Source organism: Cricetulus griseus, chromosome 2 (genome assembly GCF_003668045.3).
Source record: "Cricetulus griseus strain 17A/GY chromosome 2, alternate assembly CriGri-PICRH-1.0, whole genome shotgun sequence".
In the NCBI taxonomy this organism is placed as follows: Eukaryota; Metazoa; Chordata; class Mammalia; order Rodentia; family Cricetidae; genus Cricetulus; species Cricetulus griseus.
The window spans coordinates 181,234,877-181,260,893 of NC_048595.1; the positions used below are offsets into that span (position 1 = coordinate 181,234,877).

At 41.6% G+C, this 26,017-nt stretch overlaps 1 protein-coding gene across 1 annotated transcript in view; it reads right to left on the minus strand.

Annotated features, from left to right (window-relative positions):
- Window positions 1-4,252: 4,252 nt before the first annotated feature.
- Ccdc192 (coiled-coil domain containing 192) overlaps window positions 4,253-26,017 on the minus strand; it is a 177,633-nt gene continuing 155,868 nt past the window's right edge. Inside the window, exon 6 of the mRNA XM_035438725.1 lies at window positions 4,253-4,539. Within this exon, the coding sequence (XP_035294616.1) occupies window positions 4,253-4,539 (287 nt within the window). The remainder of the gene's footprint in view (window positions 4,540-26,017) is intronic.

Below are 26,017 nucleotides of genomic sequence, written 5' to 3' on the forward strand. Positions count from 1 at the left end.
CCTAGCTCCCACATCAGGCGTTTTACAGTCTTCTGTAACTCCAGTTCCAGGGGAGCCGATGCCCTCTTCTGGCCTTTGTGGGCAGTAGGCACACATGTGGTACAAAGACATATATGTAGACAAATCATTTGTATGCATGGAATAAAAATAAAATAAAATAAAATTGCTAGGACTTGCATGGCTTTGCAAATGACCTTTCTGGGATGACAGGGAATGAAGAAAACGACAGGTGCAGGGGTTGGGTGGGCCATGTACTGTGATGAATATGCACCAGCAGCCAGAGTTGAATCTCTCAGGACACAATTCAGAGTGGAGGTAGGAGGCAGGCTAGCTCATCTCAATACAGGGTTCTCTGTTGGGGAGCAGTCTCAGGCTACAGTCAAGCTGGAGGACAAGGTTTGGTTGATATTTCCCAGGAGGGCTTTGACCAGGGACCAGGGTAAGGCTTTGCTATTCTTCTAAGTCTGGCCTGGGGAAGGCCTTGCCATTCCCATGGATCCGAGGCGCTGCGGTCCTTAGTGTGGTTGTGATTGTATCAACAACATACATTTACTCGGGACTTCATCTGCTCCCTGCATAAACATAAACAAGGTGAAATATTTTGGAAACAGTTTCATCCTTGCAGTCCGTATAGTTGGTTGTTCTTTTTGTTTATTTGTTTCTTCAAGACAGGGTTTCACTCTCTTGATGCTCTGACTGTGATGGAACTTGCTTTATAAACCAGGCTGGCCTTGAACTCACATAGATCCCCCTTCCTCTGTCTCCTAAGTACTTGGATTAAAGGCGTGCTCCACCCACTGCCCAGTTGTCCTTACACTTGTTAATTGTCAAGTAAATATTATTTTGACTTAGGCTCACAGAGTTTGACAGCATTTCTTTATTCATTTTGCTAAAGGAAAAATTCTTTACATTATCATAATGTAGAAGAAAATAATTGGATTTGGGAAAATAGCACAGTGTAGCAAATAATTAAAATTTGGTTGAATTCATTCTTTCTCAGAAATGCATTTAGACAGACTGTTTTAAATAGTCATTTCTTTGCAGTTATAGAAATGAATTCCCATTTGTATTTTTGGGCCAATGACTTGATTTCTGTTCATTTTTAAAGTTTATTACTTTAAAGCAATTTCATCTTGCTATGGATGTATTTGGGAGCATTTGACTATAATAAGGAAATGAAATAATTGCTAATTCCAACATTTACTTAAATTGACTATCTCCTTATCCAAGTTAACTGTCTGGGAACAAAAAAGCTCATGATTAGTGGAAAGGTATAATTAATTGATACTGCATTTTCCTATAAATGTTTTTAGAGTATTAGAAAAAGGCTTCAATTATTCAGTAAATATTTTACTCCATGAATTGTGTTATTTTGATGGCTAATTTGTATGTGCATATGTATATATAAAGTATGTATGATGTGTTTATAATCCTCCGTGTGATTGTGGGCGTAAGTGTGCCATAGCATGAATGAGATGGGTCAGAGGACCCCTTGGGTATTGGTCTCAGGCATCTACATTTTTGTGGCAACATTTCCTTGTTGTTTTTGCTTATTTTTCCCACTGCTTTACAAACCAGGATAGCTAACCAGGGAAACTCTGAGGATTCAGCCGGGGATATGATTTTTTTTCTTAGAAACTGCTAGGGGCCAATGTCTTCCCTGTTCCATTAAGTCCTGGGTATTGAAAGAATTCTTGTTACCAAAGTGTCACCAGCACAGATTAGCCTATTTATGTTTAGATCAAATCCTCTCCCACCTTTCTATTTGAAGGTGACCCAGGCCTGAATCATGGTCAACTTCTTATAAAGATGGCTTTTCAGACTAACATGACCCTTGATGCTAAACTCCAAGGGCTGGCATTTGGATACGTAGAGGTGACAGGCTCAATTAATCATTAATTGCAGGTCTGCACCTCCTGTTACTTATCTCCACTGTGCGGCTGCTTTCATGTTGAGGGCTAGTCTAAGCATTAACCAGAAAGTTGATGTAGAAGTTAACATGGGCCCATGTGGGATATGGTGGGATTTCTTTCTGTTTCGTTCTCCCTTTCTTCTTTATCCTCTTCAGTATCCCAAGGGCTCAAGGCAATCTTTTGTAAAATAAAGAACAAGAACCTTGGTTAGCATATTAGTATATCAAAATGAGAAGATGATGGCTTGTTTTGAGGAATGTTCCACACTTTACAGAAGATAGAGATGTAAAGCTTTGTCTCATAAACACACAGTGAGGAGATGCCAAACCTCAGCACCACTGTTGTATCAGGGCTGATGGACAGAACCTTATGGTCACAGCTGGCATAGCTAGTTGGAGTTAAAGACCATGAACTCAAAACAAGGATATCATACTGCACAGGGTGATGAGAAGGTACCAGACAGAAGGGGTGTCTGAAGGTGATTCTGTAGGGCTGACATAGACACCTCAGAAAAGGTAAAGAAGGGCCTTGAGCTGCTTTTTGGGGTCTGTACTCCTGCACAGTAAGTTTTTAGTTGTTCTCATTTCTGAGGTTAAACAACACAGGTGCAGATACACAGACACAGACACACACAGACACACAGACTCTCTCTCTCTCTCTCTCACACACACACACACACACACACACACACACACACACACACACCCATTATATATGAAGCTGAGGTTGGGATCAAATACAGGAAGATCATAACTCAACATGATAACTAAAATAGTAGTGGGGCATTTAAAAAAATATTTTGTATTTTTCTTTTGATGAATATCTAGAATCTCCAAGCTGTCATACATCTATAAAAAGCTCCATTAGCTCCTTCAAAGACAAAGGAAAAGAGAAAGAAAGGGAAAGAGGAGAGAGGAGAGGAAAGGAAAGGGGTGAGGGAAAGGAAGAGGGAAAGGCAGGGAGGTACTGGTTTAGAAACTGTCTTGTAGGTAGTCAGGACATACAACCACTCTTTTAATTGCACTTGTCCCATCCCAGCATGCAAGGAGCAACTGTCCATGAATCAGGGAGTAAATATATAAACTCTGCGCATGAAGTCTGCCTAAAGTTGTCTTCTTGGATTATATTCACCAGGAAATCTGTGGCTTATTAAAATGTGTATTTCAGGTCCAACACCAGAAGCCAAGGGCTATGCATTCACACCAACCACTGTAACTGTGAGGCCCTCCTTTACAGCAAGCAGGCAGGCTCCCTGTCCCCAGACACACCCAGGTGCTTTCTGCCCTCTATCTTCTGTGTCTATGAACGCCTTGCCTATAAAAACTGATTCTTAGGCTTGCTCTGTTTCTGCCTTCTAATGCTGTGCTTGGAGGATAGAATACTGATGCTGTTGGTTAAACTGAACAAATTGTTTGATGTGTAGCAATGCAGCCACACTCAGAAGCCTGCCAATACTGCTTGTCATAAGGTTGACTATGAGAGTTAAGTTCTGCAATCTTCTCATTAGTCCCTTCCTGTAGGACATGGGTTATTTGAGTGGGGAGAGTGGGAGAGGGGCATGTCAGAATTCCTTGCAGTACATTGATTACATGTTGCTCCCCTTTGCCAATGCTGATGTTTTTTTCTCTGCCATTATTTTACAGAGCACACAGCCATGTGATCATCTTAACAGAAGTGTATATTTTTCATCTTAAGTCTTTCTCCTAAGGGAAAAAATATTGGTGTTGTGTCTTTTCCCAGAGATATGTTGTCCAGAACCTTTTCCCAAAGGACCACAGCTCTGATTCATTTTTAAAAAGTGCTTCAGCATTATTTTGTATCTACCCTTGCTAATGCTCTTAAAAATTCATGCCATAAAGAAATATACTTGAGATGACACGAAAGGACAGACCTTGTGGCTATTTACTCTCAGGGCAATGATTTTGCTCCTCTGGGCTCTAACTTTCCCCAACTTGAAGCTGACCCTCCAACATAGCTTTCATTTCCCAACAGTGCTAAGCTAAGGGCTACTTCGCACCCTTCCTTCAAAGTGTGGCAAACTTCTAGTCAGAGAATAGTACCAAGTCATTTCGCCAGCTGCATGGTTTTGTGTTCTTCCCTCACCCACTGTTAACCAGGAGTGTCGAAAGACACAGCATTTTACTGCTGTGTAACTACGTGGCCACTGTTGAGTGGCAGACACTTTCAGGGTCTGCTTCTGAATGTTCCCCTTCTTATGGTTTCTTTTAGCACAAACTCTGTAGGTGATACTCAAACTGTAAACCTGAACTTAACTGGTTATTTAGGCCTTCAACTCCACCTTGATGATACTAAACTTTAATTATTGCCATATGGGAAATCTACAACTCCTCATCAGAGGCCACAGAAATGATCCTATTATCACATTCAACCGGGACTTCTTGTAAGTCTGCTCCAACGTTTGATCCCTCTTGGGACAGCTGGTAACTGCGATTAGCAACCAGCTCCTCAATCTTGCGTTCCTTTTCTGCTAAAACTTCTTCGAGCTGAGTGATCTTCTCAGTTTGCAGGGAAAGCTGGGTGGACAGCTCCATAATCAGGCTAATCTTTCTGTCACATTCTTCCACAGGTGGGAGACCGCCATAGAGCACTTCCACTGAGTTGGACTCTAAAGCAAACAAAGAACAAACAAAAGAGGAAATAACTTGAGAGGACATGAAAGGACAGACCTCATCATTTTCACTGAGTTCCCAGAACTCGGAGCGGGAGGATGAAAGCGCTTCATTTTGCACGTTCTCCAGAGGCAGCCCAGATGTTACGTCATCCGGTTAGACACACTGAGAACAGAATCTAGATCCTGTGAGGGCAAAGACTCAGGGGCTCATGAAAGAAGAACTTAGAAGTCTCTGGAGAGGGACCAGAGTCAAACCTTGCCAACTCTTAATTTTATTTTTTATATGCATTTATCTTTCAATTAACTGTGGGAATGAGCTGACCTTGAAAAACAAATCCCAACAAAAGCCATGCCAGGCTTCATCTTTTCCTTTTCATGAAGAATCATTCATAAGAGGAATGATTGCAATAAAGGAAAATATGCTTGAAATTAGATGTTTATTTGTCTGAAAAACAACAAATCTTGCCATTGCTCCTTTGGGGGAGACAGTAATATAGGAAGACTAACTTCCCAGTCCAAGCTTCAGGGTTCCCAGGAGTATCAATTTGAGCCCAGGCATGGAATTGCTTCCATGGGATCCATCAGAGGTTTAGTTCTTTTATGTTGAAGACTGGTCAGCATTTTAAAATAAAATTGAGCATCCTCTAGGACATCAAAGTTTATACAGACCTTGGTGAATCACTGAACTAAGGATGAAGAACTGAAGGAGGAAAAGGAGGGTCCAACCATAAGATGAAGGATGAATCAGTAGGCCCAAGAGTCCTAAAAAATGAATCTCATTACCCATCCAAAACTGTGGCTTCTGTAAGTAAACTCTTACTAAACCTCAGAAGTGCCATCCTCTTTACTACTCTTTACTTGAAATTTTCATCATCAAATTTCTTTGAGCTATGGAAAAATGCAGACATAGATATTAATTAGTAAGATATTTCAAGGGCTTAGACATCAGTTTAGGGGTAAGGGAGCTAATAACATCTTGGTCCACAGCTTCAGTGGTTGATATAATATAGCTGAAAGCCTATAGATCTCTCCATCCCCAGTGAAGACAAATCCTGATATACTATTGCCACTTATGGATAAACAGACTTCCTATATAAGCCAGATGTGATGGCTCATGCCTATATTTCTAGCACTCAGGGTGATAAAGTAGGAGCATTGCCATGAGTTCTAGGCAAGTTGGGCATGTAGAGATGTAGAGTGAGATTCTTAACCACACACACATACACACACACACACACACACACACACACACACACACACACACACCTACTATTACTCTTTTCACCCCCTTTCTCTCTCTCTCTCTCTCTCTCTCTCTCTCTCTCTCTCTCTCTCTCTCTCTCTCTCTCTGTGTGTGTGTGTGTGTGTGTGTGTTCAGGCAAAGAATCACCCAAATTCATTAATGAGTGAAACATAGTGGCTATTAGCTCTTTTCTGAAGGATCTCTGGTGGAAGCTTGAACACCTAAGGCACAATGAACAGCACCCTTGGCAGGGGTGGGGAGGGGGGTGTCACAAAACTGACAAGGAGACACCAAGCCATGCTCTAATCTTATAAATAATAATAACTGGCAAATTACTAAATTTTTAGGAATGTCTGGGAAACTTTAGTTTTCATTATTTGAAACCCTAATACTAGTATCGAAGGGAGAGATGATTTGTTCATCTCTTTTAAGTTAAAGAGCAACAAAAGGAGCTGGAGAGACACTCAGTGGTCCCAAGCACATACTACTCATCTGCATCTGTGTCTAGAGGCCAAAAACCTCCTGCAACTCCAGGTCCTAGGGGATTTAATACCCTCTTCTGGCCTTCATGGGCACTGGCACACATATGACATAGATTCACACAGACAGACAGATACATACACACACAGATACATACAAAAATTAAAAAATTAAAAATAATGTATATTTTTTTAAAAACTAGTGAAAAGGCATTACAGTTTAAAGAATTATTTGGTTCATTGTCTTTGTAGAACTCATATACTCCCCAGCCCAGGAGAAGCTGGCCATACAGCAGAGGGCTTTTCTTAGTTGCTGACATACCAGGGCCTACCTTTTGTATCTGGCCAGATATGTGCTGGCAGCTACAGTAACTACACATCAACAATAAGCAACTGGATGTGGCTATTCTGAGTTGAGATATGTTATCAATGTGAAATGCGCATTAATTTGGGAACACTTGACTTAGAAAAATGTGAACTATCTCATTAGTTTTTGTTGATTAAAGTTAAAGTAGTAATATTTTAGCTATCTTGCATCAGAGAAAGCATAATTCAATCTGTGGCTTAGGATGTTGATAATTAGAAAAGAAGTAGACAGGGACTAGAAAGCTGAGAAAAGGAGATCTGGCTAGACACCTCAAGATCTGCAGTGTATTGTTTCTCTTAATGAACTATAGATGATGATGATAAGGAGACAAGCTAACGGGTACATATGCCAAAAGGGAAATTTCTTATACAAGTGATTTTATTGTTAAGCAATTTCTTTAGACATATAACACATTTCTTGGGTGGGGGTATGCATGTGCATGTGAAGGTCAGAGGACACCTCAGCTGTTGTTGATTGTTCTCTACTGTGTTCCAGACAGGGTGTCCTTGTTTGCTACTATGCTGTGTAGTCTACACTCTCTAGCCTGTGGGCTTCCAGAGACTCTCATGTCTTTGTCCCTGTCTCATTGAAGGAGTGCTGGGATTACAGATGTCTACTCTCCATGGATTCTAGGAATCATTCTATCCACTAAGCCATCCTCCCAGCCCCTTACTTGTCCAAAATGGCAAACAAACAAGCAAACAAACAAAAAACAAAGAAACTTTTAAAACATGTCATCAAAGCCAGGGAATGTATATCCTAGCTGTCTTGAAAACTGTCTCAGGCTACTCTGGGTTGTTTTTTGAACTCAACTAATAATCATTACTCCTCCTTTCTCTGAACAGTAATCTCTCCTTTGTAACAGGAAGGGACAATGTTCTTTAAGCTCCTGACAGCTTACATGTTCCAAATCTCAAATTCTTGTCACCTTCCCCAGACTTCTGCCAGCAGATAGGTAACCCCACCTACAAAGCCGTGGCTTCTTGGACATGGAGGGTCTGCCATCTGACCAGGTAACTAAAGTTTCATTCCATACCAAGAGTAAAGACAGAGACAGCCACAGGCCAGGAAGGGCACGTGTACCTGTGAGGAAGCACTGGTCTAACTAGCCTAAATAGCCGCAGCTGGAGTATGAGCTTGCCCCCCTTGCAGGAGTTTCTGTCAGCATACAACAGCTTTCATTATTCCCTCTGTTTCTGCCTGCATTTAAAATAGAGATGAATGGGCTGGGACTATAGCTCAGTGGCAGAGAGTATGCTTCCCTGCATGCACAAGGCCACAGGCTCAACTCTCAGTCCTGAAGGGACAAAAAGACATAAAAGAGGAATAAAGCTGAGAGCTAAAGATAGCAGCAAAGTTGAGACAGTTTATCACTTGAGTGTGAAGTATCTCCCACAGGTTCCAGTGTTGCATGCTTGACCTGGGGCTTTTCTTCTGGAAGGTTCGGGAAACATTAGGAAATAGGACATATTTGTAGAAAGTAGGTCTTTGAGGGCATGCTGTACAAGGCTATATTTGGTCTCCATTTCCTTCTTTGCTCCCCACTTCTTGAATGCTATGACACATATGGCCTCTTCCTCCATATGCTCTTATGCCACAGTACTCTGCCCAAGTGCACGTCCAAGTCTATGGCTTACGTAATGACCTGAAATCCCAAGTCAATACAAATCCTTTCTCCTTTAAGTTGTTCTCATCATGCATTTTTGTCACAACCATGAGAAAAGGGGGCAATGAGTAGCTGGAAGGCAGGCATGTTTAGCAAGGCTAAGAGTGAGAAGTACAAGAATGTTTTTGCATCTGGCCTGAGCTGCTCACTTTTCTATGTCAGCCTGGAAGGACCAAAGGCTAGCAGCACTGTGACACTGGCCTTTGGGCCTTTACAATTTCTCATGCATAACCTCATCGTCACCACACTCTTAGAATGTGGCCCATAAGAATTATACAGAAGTACACAATAATAACTCAGTAGATTGTAACAGTGAGGGAACTACATTTAGAGGAATGTCTTAAGCCTGAGAGTTGGAGAGGGTAATCTGATGATTTTTTTTTTTTTGGAGCCACTATAGGAATTGTGAAAAGCTCTACAATGATCCTCTGGTGTCCCTCAGTTTTCATGTGTTAGCCACTGAACCGTAACCAATGGATAAAGTCTGCATTGTGTCGTCACTGCAACCCACAAACTTATAGGGATAATGGACAGGTACAAAGCTGTCTCAGGCTGGAATGGGGACAGGGCAAACCCACTGCTGTACAGTGTGACATTAGATCAGAAGACCTAGAGTGTGGAAATATGAGTTTGTGAGTACAGGAGTTCATATATTGAATGGTGGCCCAGTGAACGGTGGGAAGAACTTGGTTGTTGTTTGTAACACCTCTGCTCAGCTCCTGCAAGTGGGGCAGGTTCATACCTCCCTTTAAGTCCTTTAACTGTTGTCACCATTAAGTACTTACTGAGCTGAGAATCACTGTCTGGTTTGTGAATCAAATACCTCCAACAATGTGGCACTTTGTTTTCTTCTGGGACATGAGTGTCTTCTACAGTCATATTTAGCTCATTCACTTTTTTCTAGCAATTGATGATGGGATCCCTGTACATGGAACATGAATGTGATGTGATGTTGGCTGCTGTAGCCATGCTATGGGGCAGCAAATAGGCAGCACTATGAAGCCCAAAAGGACAGTCAGGGTTAGCATGAACAAACACCCCCACTAGGTCCTCACTACTGCAGTTTACTTTTCTCTTTGTTTTTCAAACGGATGTTGAGGCTGCCAAGTATTTACTCAATAAGAAAGACTCAGCGTCGAGGTGATTAAATACCTCATCCTAGAGCCACCCAGGATTACTGTTTCAGCCTCCAAGACTGTGCCAGCATCCTCCTCTGAACAAATGCCCATCACTCTGAGTCACTTACGGCTGATTTTGAAAGCTGTGTATGCTTGTCAACAACCGCCGGGAAGTCCAGGTTCACCCCTTGTCATTCTTGGGCTTCACAATTGCCACACCCACAGGCATATACCTCTCCCACTTAAATAAAAACAAAATGAAGAAACAAAAACCTTCCTAGTTTTCTATCTTTCTTAATAATCATTTGTGAATGGAAATTCTCTGAAAGAAATGTTCCTCCACCCCTGCCACCTCCTTCTGTAACCTTGTATTTTACCAGCAAACACACAGATTGCTATTGTCTTGAAGTTCACTCCATCCTACCACTTCCGTGTTTTCATTTGCTCACAAAGACTAGTCTCTATGATGCCAGACATATGACTTCAGAGGCTTTTCAATTTCCTTCTTCCAAGCTGTGTACACTTAGAAAACTAAAGTCGGCACTTGTTAACTGACTTGTCAAAAATTAGAAACACTGTGCAAATAGACATGATAAATATAGTGCAATATTTGTTATCAGTTTTTGATATATTGTAATGATGATCAGCCATACACTAGGATTGCATTTTAGAATATAAATATTAGGCAAAGTTGCAGACTAAAGATGAAGGAACCAGCTTCCCTTTCGGCAGCCATAATGGTCGAACATGTGCTTCTATGACCTTGTTCTAGACACTAGAAAGTCAGATGCATGTCTTGTGACAAGGAACCAATCAGAAGTTAGCTGGTTGGCGCTATGCTTTACGACCCTGGGTGTGCTTTACGGACAAGCGCACAGTAATGACGTAGAGAGCATAGCAACCACCCTGGGAGGGCCTATGGGCCATAACAACCAGTTGACCAATCAACACAGGGCAAGCCCTCCAAGGCTGGAGTCACACCAATCGTAAGCCTGTGCATGCCCCTAGACACTCCCCTTACGCTGCCCTATAAGATCTTTTGGGAGCCCCTAGGAGCCATCTTTTTTGGCCATCCGCCATGGCGGGTGGGTGAAAGACCCGAGCTAACATGGGGTTAGCTCGTTAAATTACAATAAAGCCTCGTGCAGTTTGCAGCAAGCTCTCGAATCCGCCTGGTGATTGGGGTGACCGAGAACGTGGCCTGGGACCCCAGATACTTGAGTTTTCAGGGGTCTAACAAAGAGAATAGAGAGCTTAAAAATATCTTCCTGTTTTCCTAAGTTCCTTAATACAAGGAGTACTTAGCTGAAAGCACAACAGGACCATGTAGCCCTGAGGATGTGGTTATTTCACCTCCTGAAGCATTAGGAGAGTCTGAGAGTGCTGCAGGGATAGAAGGCAGGAAAACCAGGGTGAGAGACTGAGTTGGATGGAGGTCATTGTTTTAGTGTGCAAGAGTCCCAGGTGGATGAGAGGCCCATGTGACCCAGGTGTCCCCAACAAGACTGCAGGCTGTCTAATTTGAATACAACAGAAACTCACTTGGAATATGTCCCGAGCATGAGAACTCCAGGATTAAGACTGCAAGCCCAGATCAGTGTCTGGGAATGGCTCTCTCCTCAGAAACAGCACCTTCTTTCTAGCTGACCTCCCAGGGTGGGCAGGACAACACTGCAGGGATTAGTCTTCAGGAGTGATCTGCTTCCTTTTGCCTCGCTTTCTAAGAGCGCAATAGGATTGAGTTTTCGGCAGAAGCATTTTGGAAGGGTATAGACATCCTGATCACAGCACTGCAACATCACCAGAGGACTGTAGACCAAGAGGTCTACTTGGTATGGACACTTTGAGGACGTAGTTAGTAGTTAGGGATCACGGAGGCTGAAAAGCACTCTTGACTGCTAGCTATCTGCATACATGTGGTGCTTAGATGCTCTCTGCATGATACCAGCAGCTAAGGGGACCAAGGGAACAAAAGACTCCCATCTTCCTTCTCACACTCTATCCAAGGCGTGGAATGGCTACCCATCATGCTCATTATTTATGTAAATTCTAGCACACAGTGTATAGAGTTGAAGCATTCCATTACCTTCCCATCTATCCACACTGTTTCTGCTATCAGGTCTGTTTTCAACCTAGACAGCTTCCATTCAAACACAAGCATGAGCTATACCAATAGGCCTTGGTACTCTTACCTAAAATTCTTCAACGATTTTGCACCTCAGAAAAATTAAATAACCCAAATGCTTACAGAGACCCCATGTAATCTGGGTTCACTTTCCTCCTCAGACACATCTCTATTCTTCATAATCTCCTCTTTATAGTGTAAACACAACACTTACTCTCCTACAGTCCCACAATTCTTATTGCTACTCCTAAGAGATAGATAAGGCATATTCCTACCACAGGACCTTTGTATGTGCTATTACCTCTGGACTATTGTATCCCTGATATGTACATGGTTCGTCACCTTAATTCCTTTAAGTCTTTTTTGTTTTTTTTTTTTTGGGGGGGGGTGTTTCGAGACAGGGTTTCTCTGTGTAGCTTTGCAGCCTATCCTGGCACTTGCTCTGGAGACCAGGCTGGCCTCGAACTCACAGAGATCAGCCTGCCTCTGCCTCCCGAGTGCTGGGATTAAAGGTGTGTGCCACCAACGCCCGGCCCTTTAAGTCTTTATTCTACAAAGTTGCCTTCATTCAGCAAGGCCTTTCCTGGACATCTTTCTTATAATTACAATTCCCATTACTGAATATTTCAAATCTCTGTTTACTGTATTGATGTAAATGACACACAGCACGTGACCATTTTTATCGTGTTGTATTCTCTTGCCTCCCAGAGTAGAAGCTCCACAGGGACAAACTTTCTCCACTGTCTTGTTCCCTACTGTGTCTCCTGTGCATGGAATATGGTAATGGTAGGTCCTTATTACCAGGTAAAAAGTGCACATGTAATGCGAAATCACCATAGAAAGGACCAGCCCAAAGATTTCAATTGTTGTATCATTTAGATGGTATGGGCGAGGGGAATAGCTGAATACAAGTGATTTAAAGGAGGGAATGGAAAAAATGGGGCAGACATGGCTTTTATTATGGAGGAAGGGCAATACAGAAAGAGAAGGAGGAAGCTAAAATAATGTAAGGATGTCTGAAAAAGTCATAAGGAATATTTTTTATTTATTTACCTTAAATTACAATATATATATATGTATATATATATATATATATATAATATATATATTATATATATGAGAGAGAGAGAATCTATGTGCATGTATATACACATATAGTTTGAATGAAAATTTTCTAACTAGGTTGACAATGCTTCCCCCAAGAGATAATCTAGCAAAAATCCCCAATGTAGACATAGGAAGTCCCCTTTGAGTTGTTGGTCAGGGCTATCCAAAAGACTCCCCAAACATTATAGGCTATTGCTGTTACCTTGGTTGCCTCCTAGAGGTTGAAGATAATTCCCCATTGCTGAAACAAACATACACTTCAGACAGAGACTGAAGGATTTGAGCTAGATCTTACCTGAAAACCTCCTCCCTGAGGATTGGAATTCATGAAGCTATCAGAAGGCACCATGCAAACTCCAGTGGAGGAAAGCAACTAACAAGCCCTCCTCAGTTATATGGTGCCTATGAACTTCAACAATGGCCATCATGACACAATAACTCTTAGTGTGCAATAGTGGCACACATATCTTGATGGTAACTAACAGCTCTGGGAGACTTAAAGCCTGCTCAATAAGAGGGAAATCATTCCTGGTACTGGAAACCTAGCCAACTATCCAGAGCCAGTGGGGTTGTGGGTCTTTGTGGAGATCCTACAACTTCCAGTTTACTAAGCCAGCATAATTCTTACCTGTACCCTAAATGTGTATTCTTATACCCACCAAAAAGTGTAATTCTTACTCCTCATCAAAGAAAATTCTTTTTGAAAGAGATGGAGACTGTTTCAGAAAACTACAGCAATTCAAAATGCAGAGAACAAGTAATTGTGAGTACTAGCCCCCAATGGTAGTTCTACAACACAAATCCTGTAGGTGAGGCTCAGGAAACACATGGAAGAGGGGGCAGAAAGATTGTGAGAATCTGAGAAACAGGAAATCTGCTGTGAGATTGTGTCTCCTAGAATGTCAGGGAAATTACATTCATGAAATCTCAACAACATGGCTGCCCACATATGGCTTGAATAAGGACATCATCAATATACATGGTAACATGAAAGGGAGAAAATCTGTGGGGGCCCAGCCCTAGACAAAGAACTACAGGCAACTGAGGAATATTGAGAGTAGGGATGGGGAATAGTCTTCTTCAGGGAAGAGTACATTGATGGTTTTCCAGCACAGCATAGTTATCAAATGCCAGGTGGTTACCACAGAAACCATAATACATGTAACAGTGCATGGACAGATTAGCTTACACATAGGTATTTAGGAATACACACACACACACACACACACACACACACACACACACACACACACACCTTAACAATTAAAGAAAAAGTTGCCATGAATTTGAGAAAGAACAAGGGGTCACATCACGATGGAGGAATTGGAGGGAAGAAGAAAAGGAAAGGGGAGAACAATGTAATTGTAGTTTAATTTCAAAAAATAAAGTTAAAATTTAAAAGATTGTACTTAGATTTCTTCCTGGACACATTTTCCTTCTAGCAAATCTTTTAACTGCTGCATTAAAATAGTAATGATAATGTAGAAGAATCTTGGAGTAATAATTTTATGTTATAAAGGATCTACTAAATTTGCTTAGGAAACCAAGTTCCATAAAGTAGAATTCAGCAGAAGGGGCACTCAGGGATGTGTAGTATACTAACCAGACTTGGTAGAAACTATAGGAAAAAATATTGGACATCTAACATAATCAAGTTTAGTTTGCTGAGAATATGTTTCTGATATATTCGTTCACTAAGATGCCAGCAATGAAGTCCTATTCCCATAACAAAAGGAGACAGTCCTAGTCACAGTTTGCCCTTAGGTCCATCCTCCCCCAGTACTCCCTGCCCCAAGGAACAAATGCTTCTACAGGACAGCACTGGGACAGAGCCACCATTATGTCCTGGTCTGTCATTAAGTCTGGGTTCTCTTATCATGAAGAACACAATTCTATCTGAAGGCTGGATGATTCTGGTTAACAGTTGCTTGTCAAAACAGCCCCATCTGTCTACGGTTTGCCATGACAATGTTTTGCATTGTAAATCTAATTGGTTTCAAGAATCATCTTGGTATTTTTGTCTCTGGGAAATGGGTTTAATTGCTCAAAGTGTAACTTGGAGTTCTGACACTAAATAACTTGGTGGGGCTTTCTGGCCAGGGCTGGTTTGTTTCCCCTTAGGTGCATTAGCCAGAAGGAGTCACTCGACACTATTCAAGAGTTTTTTCTTTGTTAATCTCTAAGTGGTGGAGTGATTTCTCACTGAGAAATCATATTAATTGTTTTCATTTGTTTCATATTTTGAGTCAGGGTCTTTCTATGTAGGCCTGCATGATCTGGAACTGTCTATGTAGATCAGGATGGCCTTGAACTCAGAGAGATCCATGTACCTCTGACTCCTGAGTGCTCGGACTGTACATTAATTCTACAACAATGAAAATATATCGTCATGATCTTATAACATTGAATGTAACATCTCCGAGTTTATTCTCCTTAAAAATAAGCATGTAATGGCTAGTACTTGAGATCTGTGGGTTAGATTCTGGTTTAGATTGAGAAAATGATTCCCAAACCTGACACCTGGTTTCATCAAACCAGGCTTCATCACCTGAAGCATGGTAGGCTGGGCTTCTGGCTCAGTCCTTTAAAGGTGGCTGACAGGCATCCAGGCAAGCCTCTTATTGATAAGACTACAGATCTCCAAGCTGGAGAAGGGAGGGATATCACATCTGTTCTATTCTTTGTGCATCTCCCTGGCTATGCCACAGGGCTCTGCCTGAAAATGCTACTGGCTAACTAAATGTATTCATGTCCTCACAGCCTTGGCCCTCCTTTAATTATATTATAGCCCAGAAACACCTCAACAGTTTATACTTGGCAGAATCATCTCCAGGGCACCCAGAGAGAGTAGAGAGTGTTAGGGGGTTTGCTTTGTTTTGCTTTTGTTTCTGTTTTTGCTTCTGTGTTTGAAAGGTTCATTTCCAAGTCTCTTTCCATGAGGAATGGATATAAAAGAGAGGCTTCCCCAGGCAGAGGAAGGAAGGGTCATACCTGAGATAGAAACTTAAGACATCCTGGATTCTATCAGTGAGTCCCCTTCATCCCTAAGGCTTCCTGGAGTCAGGTGATATGCCTCAACATTTAAGGGCATTGTCCCGGAAAGATAGAATGATACCTTGGTGTCAGCTTGGGAAGGGTGGTTGTTGGGTGGAAAAGAATATATAACAGCTGTTGCTGCAAGACTAACATAGGTTGGTATGGAAGCCTAACTATGGTGCCCTTAAGTGTAAATCTTTGACACATTTCATGATGGCTACTCAAACTACTAACAGAAACAGTTCTTCATTTTGTAAATGAAATTCATGTCTAAAAGGAAATTTATATTGATGAAGTAAAAAGTCAATGTGCATAAATAAACTTTCCCATTTGGTATTTGCCTTTCTGCTTAGAAAGGATCATTTCTGAGGGAGACAAGATTGGGAGGGATAAGATTGGGGATCTGTGGTTTGAATAGTAATGGCCCTCATAGACTCATGTGTTTGATTGCTTGGCCCATAGGGAGTGGCACTATTAGGAGGTGTGGCCTTGTTGGAGTAGGTGTGGCTTTGTTGGAGGAAGTGTGCCATGGTGAGGGTGGGCTTTGAGGTCTCATATACTCAAGCTAGGCCTAGTGTGTCAGATCCTTCTACTGCCTCCCAATCAAGATGTACAACTCTCAGCTCCTTCTCCAGCACCATGTATGTTTGTATACAGCTATGCTTCTCATCATATTGATAATGGACTAAACCCCTGTAAGCCAGTGTCCATTAAATGTTTTCCTTTATAAGAGTTGCTGTGGTCATGGTGTCTCTCCACAGCAATATAGAACCTGTGGAGGGAGATCTGACATTGGGTCCAGTCAGAGATCAACAGAGGTAGGTTTCATTGGGACAATTCTTCTGTCCAACAATTGCGTTCTTCTCTGGAAACTTGCTCCCTCAGCATTGGAGAGCCTGCTCCAACTCCCATCTCTTCTAAAGCCTGAGCCCTACTGCCTTTGCTTAGCTCTGTATTTATCTAGGCCTCTCTAGAGTCTTGTGCTTCGTATGTGTCTCCATGTTCCTTTATGTGTCTCCATGTTCTCCTGTGTGTCTCCATGTTCTTCCATGTGTCTCCATGTTGACTTTTGTTTTCAATTACAATATGCCTCTTGTCAGTTGAGCACATAGACTAAAATTACCAAAACTTCAGGGGGAGGGAGTGTGTTTAAAACCTTTCTAAGCTGGCCAATGATAGGAAGCTGGGGGAAAAGTTCAAGTAGCTAGACATTGCCTGTTCAGCAGAGGTCAATACATATTCCATTCTGTAAGTTACTTTTTATCACTATGATCAAACTCATCACAGTGGGGAAGGCAGGACAGAGTAGATCAGTTCTGGAGTAGCAGAAGTTTGTGGCAGCTGCCCTTTACATGGTGACAGACCAAAACCCAGGGAGCTCTGGACTGGGATAAGGGCAGGTATAGCTTTCAGAGAGGCCAGGACTTGGAGGAGGGCAGGCACATCCTTTGAAGGCACAACTCTGGTGACTGACTTCTGCTAGTCAGGCTCCATTCGCTAAAGGCTCCATGGCCCATTAAAATAACTCCTCAGAAGAGCCCAGAACACCAGCCTGTAGGGACATTTCAGCTTCAGTCCACAGTGTCCATCTCTATTGGCTTTCCAATAATACAGGTGTTTTGCTGAGGAAAGGTAAGAGCCCCTGGGTGCATTTGCCCTTCACCCCCTTTCTGGGACTTTGGGTTCTCAAATCATTTTTGGATATTTATAGAAAGGGCTCTGGAACAAAGTTGAGAAGACATAAACACTGTCAGCATTTGAACTGCTCCAAGAAAGAGTCAATCTGAGCAAAACAAGAGGGACTTTAGCAATGTCTTATTTCTTCCACTGATCAGGTTCCGGGGCACCCTTCAGAAAGGCTGACTAGTTGTTTGAAGGAAATAATGAAATGTAATGACCAGCATGCTGGCCAGAAGCCAGAGGTGAAAATGAACCCTAGTGGGAGGGTCAGGAAATTCAAGGCTGGGAGAGACCCAGGGGATTGTCTGAAGGGACAAAAGAGTGGAGGTTTGTTTCTGTCCTTGTGGGAAAAGGACTCAAAGTCAATTAAGATGAGTTTTCATCCTCCAGATTCTGTGTTCCATAAGGACATCCCTTGCCCCACAAAGCCAGTGGTACACAAGGAAGGACTATTTAGTTTGTGTGTGCTTATTTTCAAATGATTTATAGTTTCTAGTGTAATGCAGTATTGAGAAATTAAAAAAATATTCTGGTAATGATGGCATTGACATAGTTATTCTTTGATAATAACAAAGAAAGTTAGTAGGGTTTTTTTTCCTCCCCCCCTCCTGAGAATGATAGGTTAAAGGACATCATTTTTGTTTATTCAGATTTTATTTACATAGTAAGAGGAAAAATCCATTTTTATTTAATGGCGGACTTGACATTACTAACATCCCTGGTCCGGGGATACAGTCATGTGTTGTGCACATGTTTGAGGGATATACACCATTTTACCCCACACCATAACGTTCTTCTCTTCCTCACCTATTAATCCTCATCTATTCCTCTCTGTCTCTGGATAAGCCCTGAGGTGACAGTGTTACTATGAACTTTACTAGCCCCCTATATGTGGTGTATGGTGTAGAATCAACACATCTTGCTGGAATTTTTGTTTTAATTAGGCATAAGACATGACAAACTGCAATAACTACTATAGCAGTTGAAGGGGCACAGAGAATTTACTTGGGTGGTTCAGGGGTTCTTTTTTTTTTTTTTTTTTGTCCTGAATGCTAAATCCACTGTAACTTGTACTAGTCAAATAACATTGTCACATAACTCTCAGAGAAAATTCTCCAGGTTGTGAGCACTCTGTCACTTTGGAGTGACATTAATGGAATTTTGTTACTGAGACTTTATTTATATAAAACACTGAGCAGAGGAAAATGTGAAGGCTCCATCCATAATTCCCAGAGTTGCAGAGTACTTTGGAAATAGAGGTTTGGGGGTTTGCAGAATAATACCTCTCTCAGAAATGTCCACAAAGATGTTGAAAATAATACTCCTACATGATATTCCCATTCCAGGAAGTCGGTGACTTTATGTGGCAAAAGCCCCTTTGCAAAAATAACTGGGGATCCTGAGATGGATAGTCCTGCATTACCGAGGGAGATTTAATGTGATCACTAGAGGGAGGGATATGGTTAGCCTGAAGGAATTTTGTGAAGATGCTGCATGCTGTGATTTGTCTGGAAAATGTCCCCACAGGGAGCTCCTGTGGAGGGCCCTACCCTCCATGGGGAGCGGAGGAGGGGAAAGGGGTGGGTGGGAGGATGGGAGGAGGGGGAGAGGGAGAAGGGATTGAGTGTGAAATTATAACTTTGTAAAAATTAAATAAAAAAGCAGAAAAAATGAAAAACAAAGAAATAAAAATAAAAAAAAAATGCCCCACAGGCTCAGGTGTCTGAACACTTGGTCCCCAGCTGATGGTGAAGCTGTGAACCTTTATGGAATCCTTAAAGGTGAGGCCTGGCGGGCAGACATGCTCACTCAGTGCAAGCTTGTGAGTTATGAGGTATAGCTTGGTTCTTGTTCTAGACTCAGTTTCGTCTCCCCTCCGGTCTCCTTCCCTCTCCTTCTCCCCTACCCCTCCTTCATACTTTCTTTGCCCCCACCTCATGATTTGTGAAAATATAACAAGCTTTGGTGCAGGCTCCTGTGACACCCGCTGAAACTTAAGTCGCCATGCCTCCCCCATCATGCAATTGAGGCAAACAAAGTCTGCTTTTCCTAAGTGGCACCTTGTCAGGTATTTGATCACAGTGCTGAGAAAATAACTGATACACTATGTTCCTGGCTCTGAAGATAAGAAAAGTACCTGGAGCCAAGACGTGTCATTGCCCGCACAGAAACTGGAAGGTGCTAAGAATCACGTTGCTCAGGACCGCTAGTAGGGACAAAGCCCCACCAGGCACCTTGACTGTAGGCCAGACACAGCTGTTTTGAGCTTTTGACCTCCAGAACTATTAACTAATACAATTAGGCTGTTTCGAGTTACTAAGTTTGCATCATTTGTCACGGCTGCAATAGGAAATCAATAGAGGACAACCTAGTGCACCTCTGAGTAGTAGGAACGGTGCCAGAGAGCTCACCCAGGCCGGCACACTGCTGCTCAGGCTCTTGCATTTTAACTGATGGGTGTGGAAGTTTTCCCTAAATCCAGAAAGTCCTGTCCCCAGTGGAATCTTAAGATATTGTTACCGCCTTGCTTTTGTAAATGTTAATGGTTCCACACAGTTAACATTTAGACTTCCTTCTGCTATCTTTAAAAGGACAGAGAACCCTTCATTATTTGGTCACTCCAGGGGTGCTTCCAGACTCCTTTCCTTCAATTGTCTATGTCCTGACTGGCTTTGCTAATATGTGTTAACCCAATGCAATCTAGATTTTTATTTTTGTTTGGGGTTTTTATTTATTTGAAACAGACTCCTTCCATGTGGCCAAGCTGGCTTCAAGCTCCCCAGTGCTGAGTCACAGGCATGCATCACCACCATGTGGAAACCCTAGATTTAACTGACATGCTAAACTTGGCCATGCGAATTACCAATGCCACTAAATGGCATTTGCTTGCTTCTCATTCGTTGTATTTGACCACTAAGCCCTTCACCTATTGACAGCTCATTCTGTCATTGACTTCCATAGCATGATAGTGTTTCTCTTCTGAACTTTCTGCTACTCCTTTGGTCATATTATATGGGCTTCTCAGAGCAATTACTGCACTGCCAATCTTACATTCCTATTTGTAACCACTTTCTGTGGGTAATTTCTTTCACTTCTGTGGACTTGGGTGGAAGCTATTTGGTACAAATGGTGTCCAATTACAAATACAGGTCAGACCTCTGCTATGGACCTTGAAGACTTATTTATATTGAGATGCCACCATGCATCCTGGAATTATTTTAGATTTCTCCCTTACTTCTACCCTCTTCCATTTATACACACACACACACACACACACACACACACACACACACACACACACACTTTGGAGATTGGATCCAGGGCTTTGCACATGCATTGAGCTACATCCCTCCAGTGCTCTTCCATCCATCTTATTATACAGTTCTATTGATTCAAATTTCTAAATGTTTCTTAGTTTGTCTATCCTTTTCCCAAATAGGTTGTAAAATGTACTTTTGCAACTCCCCCCCCCCCCGGCCCTATGAGTTACTAGAACTTTTAAGACAAAATCTTGGGTTCTAGCAGCCCCATCATACTAGTTTTGGCCATGTGTCCCAAGCACCAAGTAAAGAAGCAAATACTGGTGAAAAGCAGAGAAAGGAGAGTCACTGGTGGCTCCATTAAGAGAGGGCCAGTGACCACAAGTCCATCATTAGGGTAGTAAAGGAGCCTTGGGTTTAAATAGAGGGCAAGGGTTATAACTTAAGAAAGCAGCCCTGGTCAAGGTATGCTTCCACCCAACACCGTCTCAGTTCTGGTGTAACAAGGTGTTCTACAGGTCCACATTATTGTCATTCTCTCGTCTCTTATTGATCATTTATGCTCTTGGGAGCCTCTTGCCCTCATGAGTAATCCTCCTTATCTGGGGCCAATTCTGACTGGTGTCCCAAAATGAGAACCCAAGGGAACTGCACTTTGGGGATTCCTATCTCTAACCCTTTGTCCAGAGCAAAGGGGACAGAGAGAAGGAAGGCAGTGATGTCAATCTCCCATTCTCTTGTAATTTCCCTGTGGGACCAACTGAGAAGTCAATGTTTTTTTTTTTGTTGTTGTTTTTACAAAAAGTGCTTTTCAGCAAATACTAAGTATATGTTTCATATGTCTATATAATTCTCATTCAAACACTATGTGTCCAGGGATTGGGCTTCAATCTCTATAGGTACTGAGCTATAGTTTCTGAACTCTGTCTTTCCTCCTGTTTTCATAACTTTATGGAAATAAAATAGACACTTGTATGAAACTAGCAAACTGGTGGGGTTCACCTATCAAATGACACCAATGGGCTTTGAGTGGTATGCTTGAGCCCTTGGACATTTATTCTTGTAATATACAGGGACCAGTTCAGAAGGGACCATGAAAAAAAGTAGCAAAGAGGGAAGGAGCCAACAAAGTGCTCAAGTGGATGAGAAGCAGTAGCAGAGTTGAAGCTGAAAGTGGAGGACCTTTGCCTACTGGAAAGGAGATGCTCAAATAAACCAATCCTGTTTCTCAATCTTCCCTTCGTTGTAAGCAATTCTAACGTCTGCCTTCCTTCTTTCCTTCCTTCCTTCCTTCCTTCCTTCCTTCCTTCCTTCCTTCCTTTTCTTTCTTCCCTCCCTCCCTCCCTCCCTCCCTCCCTCCCTCCCTCCCTCCCTCCTCCTCCCTCCCTTCCTACCTTCTTCTTTTTCTTTCTTTATGATTTTTGAAACCAAGCAGCTCAGGCTAGTCTGAAATTCCCTACGTAGTCCATGCTGCCTTTGAATGTGTAATCCTCCTGTCTCTACTTCCTAAGTGCTAGGATTACAGATTTATACTACTACACCAGCTTAACTTTATTTTCGTTAGCACTTTCTTCCACTTTTGTTTTGTGTAACTTTATTGATAGTTGGACCCAGGGGTGAGGAGGGGCTCAGAGATGTCTATTGCCACATTCACTCGGCAGTATAAAAACACCTTGTTCTATCATTATTATTATTATTATTATTATTATTATTATTATTATTATTGCTATTGTTATTTCTTATATAGTCCAGGCTGGCCTTGGACTTACTGAGTGGTTAATGACCTTGACTCTACCTCTCCAGAGTTGGTGTTACAGGCATGCACCACCACAAACAAAAAAAGTTGGGTGAGAGACAGGGCAGGAAACACTGGGGAAGTTGGAGGGAAGCAGTGATGGATGGATATAACCATTATACATTGTATAAATATATGAAACTTTCATGGTAAAAATATATAAAACATACAGAAACAAATGCCCTGCTCTTGGAAGCATCTTATAGAACAGTTGTTTTAATTCCTACTCCCTGTGGAGTGCCATTCCAATTTCATCAGCTTGATTTAATTTTTTCAAGCTTCAAGATGTAATTACAAGAGGTAATTCAAAAGTGATTGAGAAACTCCCCCAGAGGAAGCCCAAACAAGCTTTTCTTTCTCTACAAAACCTCCTCATGTTCAATATAAATGGCAATTCTCATAGACATTTTCCCCATTAGTTTTCTACTTTATCAGATAAGTTATAAATTTTGAGAACATTATCAAAGCTAATTATTTTCAGTTTGGTATTAAATGTTGCAGGATATTTAATCTCACTGAGAACCCCAAGTTTGTGTTTGCATTGATTAAATAAAATCAACGTTGGGGGTCAGAAGGTGGAGCCAGCAACTAGTTGACAGAAAGTAATCATAGAGAGTTATAGGGAATCTGGAAGATGGATAGAGAGGCATGCAGGAAGTAGTAGGGAGGGACTTTGAGTGTGGTGGTCTTTTTTGTTTTGGTGGAGTGTCTTTCTGAGATGCCAGTGAAGAGGGACGGTCAGTTGAGTTGCTTCTCAACCTCTCTGAGCTAGCAGATTTTCACCCCAGCCTCTGACTCCTGAGTCTTATTGATAAATAGAATGATGGAGATTTAGTTCAAACCACATTTGGTGGCAGCAGCAGGAGGCAGATCAGGCAGGATGTAAAAGTCCCATGGGTTTGCTGCCTGAGGGGGCCAGTAACTGTGGAGCTACAATTAGTGGCAAAACAGCAATAGATTCATGTGCAACTGCTGTGTCTGAGAAAAATCAACACTTAAATCCAAAGCACATTACAAAAGTCCAAAAAAATATGCAGAGGATTGATAAAATACTTAGCAAAACACTTTTGTATTGGTATAGGAAATTTTATTGTATGTGTTACAAATATATTTTGTGTTAAAGTCAGGAAAATAATATAATGCTTAAATATATCAAACAATTTATTAAGTGAATTCATTTGTTTGTGTTCCTTATATATTTTATTTTACTTACATTTATTTATTTATTTATTTATTTATTTATTTATTTATTTTTGGTTTTTCGAGACAGGGTTTCTCTGTGTAGCTTTGGAGCCTATCCTGGCACTCGCTCTGGAGACCAGGATGGCCTCGAACTCACAGAGATCTGCCTGCTTCTGCCTCCTGAGTGCTGGAATGAAAGGCGTGTGCCACCAATGCCCGGCTGTTACTTACTAATATTTTTAATCTTTGTGTGTATGGTGTGTGTGTGTGTGTGTGTGTGTGTGTGTGTGTGTGTGTGTGTGTGTGTGTCTGTGTGTGTACAAATGAACGCATGCCACACTATGTATATTAAGATCAGGATTAGAGGACAACCTCTTGTGATTGTCATTGCCTTCTACCTTGAGACAGGGTCTCTTTGGATGCCACTACTTGGGCTAGTTGTGCTGAGAGACCCCAAGGGATTCCCTCTGTCTCTGCCTCCCACAAGACTGCCTGCACTACAACTGCATGTTACTATAGCTTTATGTGAGCTCTGAGGCTCCAAATTCTAAGTAAGGTAAAAGTAAGGTTATAAAAGAAACAGGACATGAAGTTGGGAGGGATGAAGAATGGAAGTAAATCTAAGCGGAGCTGGGGAATAAATATGATTATAATACATTATATCCATGTATTTGTTTCTTAATTCAAGGTGTTTTATTTTTAAAAAAACACAAAAGGAATAATACAGTAGGCCACATGTCTCATTCTTTTATGTTTCCATCTATTTCTGATTTATGATCCAGTAAATACTAAGAATCTCAGGAATTGGCAGCAGGGTTGCCATGAAGACTCGTGGGCATTTGTTCTGGCTACTTTCCAAGATGGCCCTCCCACTGTCTTTTGGTTCCAACCACCTGGATAAACAAAGAGTGAGAGCATACATTCATTTCAACAGCTCAGCCTTTTATTTCTCATCTAAGATATAGAAACTGCTCAAATTTAATCTACATTGTGTAGCCATCGGCCAATACAGTTCTTAGAGCCAAGTAAATAACACCTTTAAATGGCAAAGTTTGCCTAGAATTGAGAACATATGTTTCTTTTTCAGATTAAAGTCTTTAATCAATTGAGTAAGTTGATTTTATATTTAGGATTAGTCTTAGAAAATCAATACTGCTTGTGCTTTAACAGTCAGAGTGATTCAGCCACATATGAGATGGCTCATCTATCAGCAACTTGGACAAAGGGAGATTATTATTACACATAGGTGAATCTGGGCAATTCCAAGGTTAGTTCATTTTGTGGCTTCTCTTGTTCTGACTTAGTTGCAAGGTTACTGCATTTTTCAAAGATCTTTGCTTAAAGTTGGAAGAGAAAAGAAAATCCTATCTTATCTCTCATGTAAGGTGTAAGAAAACTTCCATGATGCTGGCATGCTTGCACAGTCTCTTCCCCTTTCCCCTCCCCCCATCACATTTCTATATGCTTTTAGAGAGATATTATAGATATACCTCTTTAATTCTAGCCCATGCCTAACACAGTCTTGAAAAGAACGATTCCCCATGATTGGTGTGGCTAATGAACACCTGTGTTCTGGCTTGCAAGGGGGAAAATTCCCAAGTGTATTTGTCTAACTTTATGAGTAAAATTGGGGTTCTGTTAATGAAGAAGAATAGCATATTTTGTGTATGTAGTGTCTGCCACTGGACAAAACTGTCTTATATTAAAAGCCAATAGTAGTGTGTCATTCAGGGCTATTTTTGTTTAAAAAATCCAAAGCCTATGCCTAACTTGTTGAAGTAATGAAGAGAATGTACTGGCTCCAGAGACAGGGCTAGCTCCAGGCAAGACTTGAAGTAGTGGTCTCAATAATGCAAGTGAAATTTGTCTTCTTTGGGTCTCCCTGCTCACTTTTTACAATGCCAGATTCTTCTGAAACCCTGTACTATTTTTGAGAACCCTATGGTTGCCACCACCTTCTAGAGATAGACCTCCTCCAGTCTAGTGTCACAGAGACTCTACTTCCACACGGGTCACAGTATATCAGGCAGCTTATCTTTCCTATAAGCCACAGACATGATGTCATATTTGGGGGTTTCATTTAGTTTATGAGATTATTTTGGCATCAGTGAAGGACAGTGTAGTTCTTGTTGCAGCTTACAGCTCCCTGTCGGGTGTTTAAACAATGTAATGTATACCAATAATGCCTGACAGGAATTAGGAAGGAATTAGGAAGCAGCAGCATGTGTAAAGGAATGAGCATGGTCCCAATGATGATAAATCTTATATTGTAGGCATTGCCCTGGTAACAGTTTCAACAAATTGAATAATTGTTCCTAGAAGGAGGCTTAAAATAAAGTAAGACTTGAGAATCAAAATTGTAGGAAATGTGTAATAAAATCCAAGCACCATAAAACTCTGGTGGAGTAAGCAGA